The following is a 12,560-nucleotide window of genomic DNA, read 5'->3' on the forward strand; positions in this document are numbered from 1 at the left end:
TTTGTATGGTATACCATGAGTTTTAGTGATCAGTGTCTGCTTGGAAGTATGTGTGCCAGAGTAACTCTTGCATTAATGTACCATGAATACTTAAAAAGAACTTGTTGCAAACTATAAAATGTCTCTAAATTGATCTGAGTTAATTTTGCAAGGAAGTATATAAAACATGAAGTAGGAAAACAGAACCTGCTGAGTCAATCACTAATGTTGGATAGTTGTCTGTTTTTGAGATTTATCAAATACATAACAAAGTTAGATCCAGAATAAAATTTTCTATTTTTTGTCAAGTTTAATGAGTGTTTAATTTTTCTGCTATTCAGTGTAAACAGACCTTAAAACACCAGCATTTAAGTGTTTTTTGGAAACTATAATGCTGGCATCTCCAGTCATTCTTTCCTCTTTTCCTATCATTTATGCTTATTCTGGAAGGCAAGTGCAGAAATTGCCACTTTAGCATGTATCTTGTCATATCTATACTGGAAACTATTATCCAGGGTATTCATCTACTCCATGACAGTTCACTGGTATCTAGGGTATCCATCTACTCCATGACAGGCACTGGTATCTAGGGTATCCATCTACTCCATGACAGTTCACTGGTATCTAGGGTATCCATCTACTCCATGATAGTTCACTGGTATCTATGGTATCTATCTACTCCATGACAGGCACTGGTATCAAGTGTATCTATCTACTCCATGACAGGCACTGGTATCCAGGGTATCTATCTACTCCATGACAGGTGCTGGTATCCATTGTATCCATCTACTATATGACATTGTACTAGTATCCAACGTATCCATCTACTCTATGACAGGCACTGGTATCTAGGGTATCCATCTACTCCATGACAGGCACTGGTATCTAGGGTATTCATCTACTCCATGACAGGCACTGGTATCAAGTGTATCCATCTACTCCATGACAGGCAGTGGTATCTAGGGTATCCATCTACTCCATGACAGGCACTGGTATCTAGGGTATCCATCTACTCCATGACAGGCACTGGTATCTAGGGTATCCATCTACTCCATTACAGGTACTGGTATCGAGTGTATCCATCTACTCCATGACAGGCAGTGGTATCTAGGGTATCCATCTACTCCATGACAGGCACTGGTATCCAGGGTATCTATCTACTCCATGACAGGCACTGGTATCGAGTGTATCCATCTACTCCATGACAGGCACTGGTATCTAGGGTGTTCATCTGCTTCGTGACATGCACTGGTATCCAGGGTATCTATCTACTCCATGACAGGCACTGGTATCGAGTGTATCCATCTATTCCATGAAAGTGTACTGGTATTCATCTATTCCATGACAGTGCACTAGTATCTAGGGTGTTCATCTGCTTCATGACATGCACTGGTATCTGGTGTATGCATCTACTCCATGACAGTGCACTGGTATCCAGTGTGTTCATCTACTCCATGACAGGCACTGGTATCCAGGGTATCTATCTACTCCATGACAGGCACTGGTATCAAGTGTATCCATCTACTCCATGACAGGCACTGGTATCTAGGGTGTTCATCTGCTTCGTGACATGCACTGGTATCTGGTGTATGCATCTACTCCATGACAGGCACTGGTATCTAGGGTATCTATCTACTCCATGACAGAACTGGTATCTAGGGTATCTATCTACTCCATGACAGGCACTGGTATCCAGGGTATCTATCTACTCCATGACAGGCACTGGTATCTAGGGTATCTATCTACTCCATGACAGGCACTGGTATCCAGGGTATCTATCTACTCCATGACAGGCACTGGTATTGAGTGTATCCATCTATTCCATGAAAGTGTACTGGTATCCATCTATTCCATGACAGTGCACTAGTATCTAGGGTGTTCATCTGCTTCATGACATGCACTGGTATCTGGTGTATGCATCTACTCCATGACAGTGCACTGGTATCCAGTGTGTTCATCTACTCCATGACAGGCACTGGTATCCAGGGTATCTACTTAATGACAGGCACTGATATAGAGTGTATCCATCTACTCCACGACAGTGTACTGGTTTCAAAGGTATCCATCTACTCCATGATGCTGCACTGGTATACAGGGTATCCATCTACTCTATGACAGGCACTGGTATCAAAGGTATCCATCTACTCCATGACACTGTACTGGTATCCAGGGTGTCCATCTACTCCAGGACACTGTACTGTTATCCAATGTATCCATCTACTCATGACAGTGCACTGCTATCTAGCATGTCCATCTACTCCATGACAGTGGACTGGTATCAAAAAGTATCCATCTACTCCATGACTGCACTTGTTTTTAAATATTCCCTGATTTAGCTGTAAATTACAGATTATTTGTGGATCTGACAGTTTGAAAGCCACCATTTGAGTGGAAGTGCAGTTTTCCAGTGTTTGAACAATGTACCAAAAAGTGAATGCAAAATGGCATTGAATAATCAGACTTAGGAAATGTGTAGAGGTGCTTGATGAATATTTTGAGGGGATGCAATGACATACTGTTCACTAAATAAGAACTTTGTTGTTGCAGGTAAGTGATAGTCAGAACTTTTAAAAATACCCTATTTATTTGAAACCAGGCTGATTAAACTATATAATGCTGTGCTCTTTTATTGCTAACAGGGGATGTAAGATTCGACATCAATGTGACAGTGGCACCGTACATATTTGATAACATGCAGAGTGTCTCAGGAAGCATCATGTCCAAGTAAGTCTGCTTGTGTATGCCTTGACTTTGTTTTGCTCACTCGTCTCTGTAGCTGTTCCATGAAAAGATCGCTTTAAGCCATCTGTTTTTACTCATCTATAGAATGCTGGTTGTAATCAAAACTAATCTAAGTGTTGTCCATTGACTGATTTGCTTAAAATTGACAAGGGACTGGTCCATATCATAAGTTCCTTTTAATGCCGCATCATTTTATTTTTGTTTTTTAAGGTCAGCACTAATTTAGTACAAATGTCAATTTCAGATGATCTTTTCCAGCTGTCTAGTCGGGAACTATAATTGGCTAATTTGTTCACATGGGGCTGACTTAATGGGCCATTTTAATTGCAAACACACATGCACACACATTTTAGCTGGTTGAAGAAAACTTAAATACAGTAAAGCTTTTTTTTGCCAATGTATAACACCCCATATAACTGCACATGCATTCCAAAATAAATTGTGCAGTCTCTTTTAGTTGCATGTGAATGTTATGCTTGCATCTTAAAATATAACTATTACAGTTGTGTGATGAATGTACCTACTTCCTTGCAGCATTACAACAGGGAAGCCAGTAGTTGGTCAAGCAGACATACTTCTGACTATCATTCCACCCAACCGTTACCCGTATTTGATGAACACGATGCAGAATGATAACCAGATGAACCAATACCCACAGATCTACAAAGCCTTTGACTATGTAAGTTGTCCACCAAAAAAAAATTTTGTTTCTTTTTATATGACTGGATTTTACTGTATTCTTTTGACTCTTTTTTTGTGTGTGATATGAATAGCGTTTCAGAGAACATTAGTTAGGGAATAGTGCTGCATGCCTGTTAGGACATTTTAAGCATGATGAACTCACATGGCTGAGGGCACCAGAGCTGTTTGCTGCAATGATCTCACTTTACTTTCTAAAACTTGTTATTTGACGTAAATAGGTACTATGGTTCAAAGTATCAATTTATGGGTAAACACTTTCTGCAGAGATGCTGCATACCAGAGTTCTATTAATTTTGTAGGCTCTAAAACTCTATCAGTGAAATGCTTAAGAATGTTGCACTGCATTCAAGCAGCTGTGTGATTATGAGTAAGGCCAACACAAATAAATTCTGCAAATTGGATGTCATGAACTGCAGACAAATAAAATAAAGTAATGATATTTATTCTGAATAACAGACAATATATACATGAAAAATTGTGACCTTTGCTTACATCAGCCAAAACATGTGAACTGTTGTTAGAACTTGGATGATAAGTTATCATAAATATAGCTACATGCCTTCTTTTTTACTTTCTTCAAAACTAATAATATTGCACAAGCTGTCAATGTTGGTATGGCAAACTAATGATATTACCTGCTGTCAGTGTTGGTATGGCAAACTAATAATATTACACCAGCTGTCAGTGACCGCTACTGTGGCCTAGTGGTTAGAGCGTCCGCCTCTGTTTGATTCTTGGCTGAGTCATACCAAAGACTTACAAAAATGGTACTAACAGCTGCCTCGCTTGGTGCTCAGCATTAAGAGGTTAGTGTTAGGACTGGTCAGCCTGGTGTCAGGATAATGTGACTGGGTGGGACATCATGCTGCATGTCTGCAGCATGATGCCCCAGTGCGAGACATCACTTTAAACTGCCACACTGCAGACTTTTCTTTTAAGATCTAGCCCTGATATAATGTACATGATGGATTAAAGTGAGTACAATATCCTCTTGTGGAACTTGTTTTATTAATTGCAACTGGCATCCAGTGTTAAAATGCAATTGCAATAATGGCAATGTTACAATGCCATTGCAGTGGAAATCTCTTAAAGGAGCCAAATGTGCCACCGAATTAACGTTATAGTGGAAAAAAATTTATAGGGACAAATGCACTGTTGAATTGACTTTGCAATGAAAACTTGTTACAGGGGCCAGATATACTATTGAACTGACATTGCAATGGAAATTTGTTACATGGGCCAATTGTACCATCAAATTAACTTTACAATGGAAATGTGTTTATTACAAGGGCCAAATGTATTCATGAATTGATATTGCAATGGAAATTTGTAACAGGGGCAAAATGTACCACTGAATTGAAAAAATATAACATTGCAATAATAATACCATTACAATAATATCAGTAGGTTTGACCCTTATGGTAAACCATAAATGTGCCTTGCCCCTGTTGTGGGAACCTAGGATGCTTTCTGGTTTTTATTTAGCAAATAATATGTAGCTGTGATGTAACTAAAGATGATGTGAATAATATTCAGCTGTGATATAAAGTAAGAATGATGTGAATAATATTTGCTGTGACATAAACTAGTTATGAATAATATTTGCTGTGACATAAAGATGTTATGAATAATATTTTTAACTGACATATGATGTGAATATTTGCTGTGACATAAAGTAAAGATGTTATGATTCATCTGTGACATAAAGTATAGATGATGTGACTAATATTTAACTTTGACATAAAATAAAGATGATGTGAATAATATTTAGCTGTGATGTAAAGCAAAGATGATGTGAATAATATTTAGCTGTGGCATAAAGTAAGAATGATGTGAATAATATATGACTGTGACATAAAGTAGATATAAATAATATGTAGCTGTGCGGTAGAGTAGATATATGAATAATATATAGATGTGATGTAAAGTAAAGATGATATGAATATTATTTAGCTGTGATGTAAAGTAAAGATGATGTGAATAATATTTAGCTGTAACATAAAGTAAAGATGATGTGAATAATATTCAACTGTGATGTAAAGTAAAGATGATGTGAATAATATTTAGCTGTGATGCAAAGTAAAGATGATGTGAATAATATTTAGCTGTGATGTAAAGTAAAGATGTAAATAATATTCAACTGTGACATAAAGTAAAGATGATGTGAATAATATTCAACTGTGACATAAAGTAAAGATGATGTGAATGATATGTAGCGGTGACATAAAGTAGAGATGGTGTGAATAATATTTAGCTGTGACTAATAGTAAAGATGATGTGAATAATATGTAGCTGTGACATAAAGATGATGTGAATCATATTCAGCTGTGACATAAAGTAAAGATGATGTAAATAATATTCAGCTGTGACTAATAGTAAAGATCATGTGAATAATATTTAGCTGCGACATAAAGATGATGTGAATAATATATAACTGTGACATAAAGTAGATATAAATAATATGTAGCTGTGCGGTAGAGTAGATATATGAATAATATATAGATGTGATGTAAAGTAAAGATGATATGAATATTATTTAGCTGTGATGTAAAGTAAAGATGATGTGAATAATATTTAGCTGTAACATAAAGTAAAGATGATGTGAATAATATTCAACTGTGATGTAAAGTAAAGATGATGTGAATAATATTCAACTGTGATGTAAAGTAAAGATGATGTGAATCATATTTAGCTGTGATGTAAAGTAAAGATGATGTGAATCATATTCAGCTGTGACATAAAGTAAAGATGATGTAAATAATATTTAGCTGTGACTAATAGTAAAGATCATGTGAATAATATGTAGCTGTGACATAAAGTAAAGATATGAATAACATTCAACTGTGACAAAGTAAAGATATGAATAATATTTAGCTGTGGCATAATCATGAAATTGATAGCATTTTTTAAATATTTTTGTCAGTTTCGTGGCCAAATAGGTTTCAGCTTTACCAGAGAGGAAATCCTGCATAAAGCACAGCAGATGTGGCCAGGGACTCAGGACCTTATTGATTTTGAGCTAATGTTTAATGTCACTGCCAAGGATTGGTACTTCAACATGACGCAGAAAGCTTTTGCCAGTACTGTCATAGTCAACCCTAATGTCAAGCTGATATGGATCGGTGACGCTGTGCGTACATTTAAACCTGACAGTGTTCTAACAGCTCATGTAAGTTCAATAATTTGTCAAAACAGTTAACATTAGTACTTTTTATTGAATATGTCTATCAACAGATTCAGAAACTTGCACCATTAGTCTTTGAAGACCCTAGATTTATGAAGAGTATGTTCTTAAACTGTACAATTTATATGACCATCTATACATGAATTATTATCCCTAAGCTATACAATTTATTTGACCATCTAGACATGATTTATTATCCCTAAGCTGTACAATTTATATGACCATCTAGACATGAATTATTATTCCTAAGCTGTACAATTTATATGACCATCTATACATGTATTATTATCCATAAGCTGTACAATTTATATGACTATCTAGACATGATTTATTATCCCTAAGCTGTACAATTTATATGACCATCTAGACATGATTTATTATCCCTAAGCTGTACAATTTATATGACTAGACATGATTTATTATCCCTAAGCTGTACAATTTGTACAAATATTTAGACATGAATTATTATCCCTAAGCTGTACAATTTATATGACTAGACTTGATTTATTATCCCTAAGCTGTACAATTTGTATGACTATCTAGACATGAATTATTATCCCTAAGCTGTACAATTTATATGACTAGACTTGATTTGTTATCCCTAAGCTGTACAATTTATATGACTATCTGGACATGAATTGCTTGTCTTCACTAATCAGACTTTAATGCAGATTTTATTTGTGACCAAGATGCTTATGGTATTCACACACCACCCTGTTTGTTTGTAAACCACCACCCCAGCTGATTTTAAGAACAAAAGTCGTCAGAGATATATAAAAAATGCACAGAACTTTGTCTTTTCTTTCATCGATTTCTAAGTTCTAACTCAATGGGTTCCAAACACTGTCAGCTTGTTGGCATTTTGATTCAAATGGGAGTTTATTTAGTGACACCATTGTCATATTTGCATGGGTGAGTCTCTGTTTTGGATAATCTCAATAATTATTTAAATTTTGGAGTCAGTTTCTTTGACCACATGTATACGAGAGTTCCTACTTTTTATTTGTTCAGTTTGTTTTCAAAATATTAAAACTGGACGTTGCAAATATTGGACATAGATGACACAGTTTTTATTGAAAGGGATGACTCTAGAGACCAGAAAAAGACAGTGAGAAGTCTGTCTGCTTATTTACATTGGGAGCTTTGATCAGCTTTGAAACAGCAAGAAGTGGACAATGTTAGGGACCCCTTGGTGTCAGTCAGGTTAGAAATTATAAATCATTGAGTGAAATGACTATGTTTTGTGCATTTTTGGATATCTTTGATGCTTTTCATTTATAAAATTTGTATCGGGTACAAACAGGAGTGTGTGCAAATACTAAGTAGGTCCTGATGAGCTGGACCCCACAAGTCACGAGCAAGTGCTTCCACACCCTCCACCAAACAAGCATGTTTGTTAATATTGTATTAGCAATACAACTTGTGCATATCAATGGGTGTGTTCTGTTTAGCGTTGTGACAGGTAATTTCAGTTGCCTTAGTATGTAAGATTTCTGTTGATACAAAATCACTCAAACCCATCTCATGAAATTATGTAACACATTTAACCGCTCCGGTGGCCTAGTGGTTATAGCGTCCGCCTCAGAAGCAGGAGGTCATGGGTTCGATCAAAGACCAAAGTCATACCAAAGACTTCTAAAAATGGTACTAACAGCTGCCTCGCTTGACACTCAGCATTAAGAGGTTAATGTTAGGACTGGTCGGCCTGGTGTCAGGATAATGTGACTGGGTGGGACATCATGCTACATGTCTGCGGCATGATGCTCCAGTGCTAGACATCACCTTAAAACTGTCACACTGCAGACATCGTAGCAATATGACTGGAAAGTTGTTAAAGCTACATTAAAAATCTAAATCACACACACACACAAAACAAACATCTTCAGCTTTCAAGGCAACAGTTTTGCTTAAAATAATGGTCAGTCAAGGTTGACACAGAATGATATTTTCATTATTTAATAATAATAATATTAATAATAATACTGCAAATTATAATAATGACTTTTTTATCAAAAGGATGACATGATTAGTTGCATGGAAGTAATCCTCCTAATGGCCCTTTTTACACACAGACTACATGTACATAGTTGCACACAGACTACATGTACATATTTACACACAGACTACATGTACATATTTACACACAGACTACATGTACATAGTTGCACACAGACTACATGTACATATTTACACACAGACTACATGTACATAGTTGCACACATAATAAAAAATTACATTGATTATAAGCTACATGTGATAAACAAAATATTTACATAATAAACAAAATATTTACATAATAAACAAAATATTTTGTAAGAACATGTTTAAGCTACTTGCATTGTGTATTATACGAAAATAGAGAACAAAGTGGAAAGTTTGAGAATTTACACTTAGTAATGCGTCACATTAAACGGGTTCCAGTTCTTATCAATTAGTTTATAACCAAATGCCTGAATGTTTGCACTTTCTCTAAATTTCTTTTGGATTCTGTTCCAAGTTATTGACCCCGGATATTGTAAACTTTTCTTGTAGAGTTCTTTATTTGGTTTTGGAATGGAAAGGTGGTTAGCTGAAAATGATCTTAAACTGGGATTGTTGCCTGTTTTCTAGCATGTAATAGTTGAATGAGATATAATGGGCTCATATTGATTGAAACTTTCTGCACAAGTCTCAAAAATATTCACTTACTTTCTGATAACATTTTAATATTGCATTCGGGATGTTGTCTATGATGAGTCTGCAAGCTCTTTTTTGCAAATGTGATGATTTGTAAAGATTCTTGTCAGAAGTGTTTCCCTAGATAACATTATGATAGAGGTACCAGTTTAAATATTTCCTTTGAAATACAGGATTATTCTTCAGGAAATAAATTCAGGGTTAGCAGTGTTGAGTGACCAAATGTAGACATTGCTGTGTAGATTCATAATTTTGGGTACTGTTTTATTTCAGTAACTGTAGAATCTTTCTTTAAAGAAACAAATTCCTTGTTTAATATATTTTTTATGATTATTTACAGTGTTACAATTCATTAGACATGTGTTTTGATAAAACGTTAAATTCATCCTGTGCTCTCTAATATGAGTGTTCTGAGTTATCATGTGACCCATCTGCGCTAATTTGATATTCCACTTTTATTTGCCCAGGTTGCAGTGATGCGGTATGATGGAACACCTGTCTTGACCAATGACCCTGTTTTGTTAACTAAGCGTTTTACATACAGGACAGGAGGTGGAGCAGGAGGTCTGAACCAAGAGCCAGAACAGAAGATTCCCCTTAATGGCATCGCCTCATTTGATATTGCTCTAAACAGAGAGGTGGACAAAGTTGAGCTGACAGTGAGTTTCATAATAATAATAATAAAGACTTTTTTTTAGAGAAGGTAACTCAATTAGTTACAGAACTAATCTCTCTCTCGGCCTTCTTTCTGTTACGTACAAAATATACAGTACATACAACATGATTTGAAGAATCTGGCTTGACACTAAATTATTGATTTTAAAAATCAAAGTATCTGGCCTGGAACATATGCACAGGCATCTGTGAACACATAGCCATATATAAAATATCATCCTGCATTGAAAAATTCAACTCTGAAAATGATGCAAAATTACAGAATGCAGTATTTTCATTAGCTCTTGTTTGAATGCTGTACAAGACAAACATAACTTGTAAATGAAATAAACCTTATAGTTATGCATATGTCACAAGACACTTTTTTGGAGAAGGGATATTGAAATCTATGGATGGATTTGAGGTGTATGATGAAATACTTTTTTGCTGGGTCTTACAATTTGTAATTTGAAAGAATTACAAAATCCATGAAAATTAGTACATTATGAATTCAAGTAAATTTACTGTATGCTGTAACAATTTGAGAGAAGCTACCATTTCCTATTTCAGTCGAATAATTCCCATTTTAATGTCAGATTGCACCATTATTATCTTTTGTATCTGATTCTGAGGTGTTGGTCGTTTAAAATTTTTTATTACAGATACTTTATCATAGATATTTAGATCTCTCAAACCCATGTCATGGCTGATGATGGGTCTTGTATAAAAACATTGTGCTTGAATGTCATAAGCAGTTAAATGAAAGCAGTCTCTGCCTTTTCTGTCAACTAGTACAGTTACAAATAATTGATTGACAAGTCAGAAATTGTGTCAGCTTTCCCTGATTTAATGGAGAAAGTTGTTGAAAAGAATGAAGATTTTATCTCCATGCATATTTACATCGTGGTCTTGCGTCTGATTGCCAGATTATGCAAACACTTTATAGGCCATATTGTCCGTAGCTGCCCATATGTATCTTTGGGAAAGGCACTTTCTTTTATTTCCTTGGTATGATATAGCCAATAATGTGTTCGAAACAGTTAAACCAGCAAAAACAAAAGGAAACCCCAATGGCAGTTAGAGATCCAGAAGCTTGTTGTACAGATAACTTGTCCGGTTTATCAAAATGATCAGATATATTTCCTAGCAAAGATGAATGATACCGGTATTAAGGCCAACCAAACAAAATTTTGGTTTCTGGTTGGATGACCATCCCTATTTTTTGTTGTCAAACTGACTTGGGTTCAGTTTTGTGTTTGATGTTCATTTCTCTGACACTCTTCATGCTTAATGACAATTTGCATCTCTGTTATTATGACACTTTCATAACAATAGAGGCTTATTGTGACCTATATTTCATCTTTTGCTGGCTTTGGTTAAGTTTTTGCATTTAGTTCATGAGTTTCTGGTATGTTATATGCATACTGTCCTACCTAGAATCTTGAAACTTGGTGAAGGGATGCATCTTGACAAGCTCTATGTCCTTTTTGTAAAACAAAAAGGCCACTGTGACCCATATTTTAAGCACAATGACTAGCTTGCATTTTGTATTATAAGTTCATTTCTTGGGGTGCTGTTTATGTTCCAGTTGGATGTATCTCTGTTGGTATTGCACCCTTAAAACCAAGGTTCATTGCGACCTAAATTTTATACTTTACTAACACTTTACCATTATACATAACTTGCCTTGACACACTTAAGAAAGGATGAGGTTTTCATGAAAAATTGCCTTTGTGAGAAAGAGGGCAGCCAACCATAGTGCATGAAAGTAAGCCACACATAATAATTATGTTAATTTGTACATGTTGTACAGAATGTTAGCATGTTTACATTTTAGATTTTATCTTGTGCTGAATTTTTTTTTTGAAGCATTTATCTTCGTGGGGTTTTTGTGCAATTCATTTTTACCTCTTTTGAACTTAACCTTTTGTTGGCCAATTTTGTGCTGAGGTGCTTTAAACACTACTACATACATACTAATTCTCTGTTTATAGGCACAGTGGAACAATGATCCAAGAACTCAGATAATTCTAAGAGCCACGAGATACTATTCACCCAGCGAGAGTTACATTACAGTCAGGACTTCCACAGAGAACCCACAAGTTAATGAGTACATGATATTCCACGTGCGCACCAGTTTCTATGTACCCAAGGTGTATTACCAGGTAGGCTTTAGAAAGTATGTAGATGGTACATACCATCAATGTTTATTGGAATATTTTTATAATAAATAATGTTTAATATAATTATAAATATACAGGAGGAAGGCTTAATGCTAATATAGCTTTATTGTTTTAAGAATTTCCTGGTAGTGAGTTATAACCTGTAAGAATCAGTCACATTATAAGCAATCTGGATTGCCTCATAGTGAGCAATAACCTGTCAAAGTCAGCCACATTGTTGGCAATCTCGATTGCCTGGTAGTTATTACTAACCTGTCAAAATCAGCATCATTGTTGGGAATCTAGATTGCCTGGTAGTGAGGAACAACCAGTCAAAATCAGCCACTTTGTTAGCAGCCTGAAAGATAGGCATTGCAGAAAAAAATCAAACTACACAAGTTGTGCTTATACATGACTTGTAAAAGAATCTATTTTCTACATTTACTAATTTTTTGCAGTAC

At 35.5% G+C, this 12,560-nt stretch overlaps 1 protein-coding gene across 2 annotated transcripts in view; it reads left to right on the plus strand.

Moving 5' to 3' along the window:
- Positions 1 to 12,560, plus strand: part of LOC149785884 (CD109 antigen-like) — a 117,746-nt gene that overhangs the window by 33,924 nt on the left and 71,262 nt on the right. For both annotated transcript variants that reach the window (XM_089979874.1, XM_089979875.1), the window contains exons 9-13: positions 2,619 to 2,703; positions 3,256 to 3,400; positions 6,347 to 6,592; positions 9,751 to 9,942; positions 11,932 to 12,102. In XM_089979874.1, coding sequence (XP_089836000.1) covers positions 2,619 to 2,703; positions 3,256 to 3,400; positions 6,347 to 6,592; positions 9,751 to 9,942; positions 11,932 to 12,102 — 839 coding nt within the window. The remainder of the gene's footprint in view (positions 1 to 2,618; positions 2,704 to 3,255; positions 3,401 to 6,346; positions 6,593 to 9,750; positions 9,943 to 11,931; positions 12,103 to 12,560) is intronic.

This window comes from Sinohyriopsis cumingii, chromosome 13, assembly GCF_028554795.1.
Source record: "Sinohyriopsis cumingii isolate HCF-2022 chromosome 13, ASM2855479v2, whole genome shotgun sequence".
NCBI lineage: Eukaryota > Metazoa > Mollusca > Bivalvia > Unionida > Unionidae > Sinohyriopsis > Sinohyriopsis cumingii.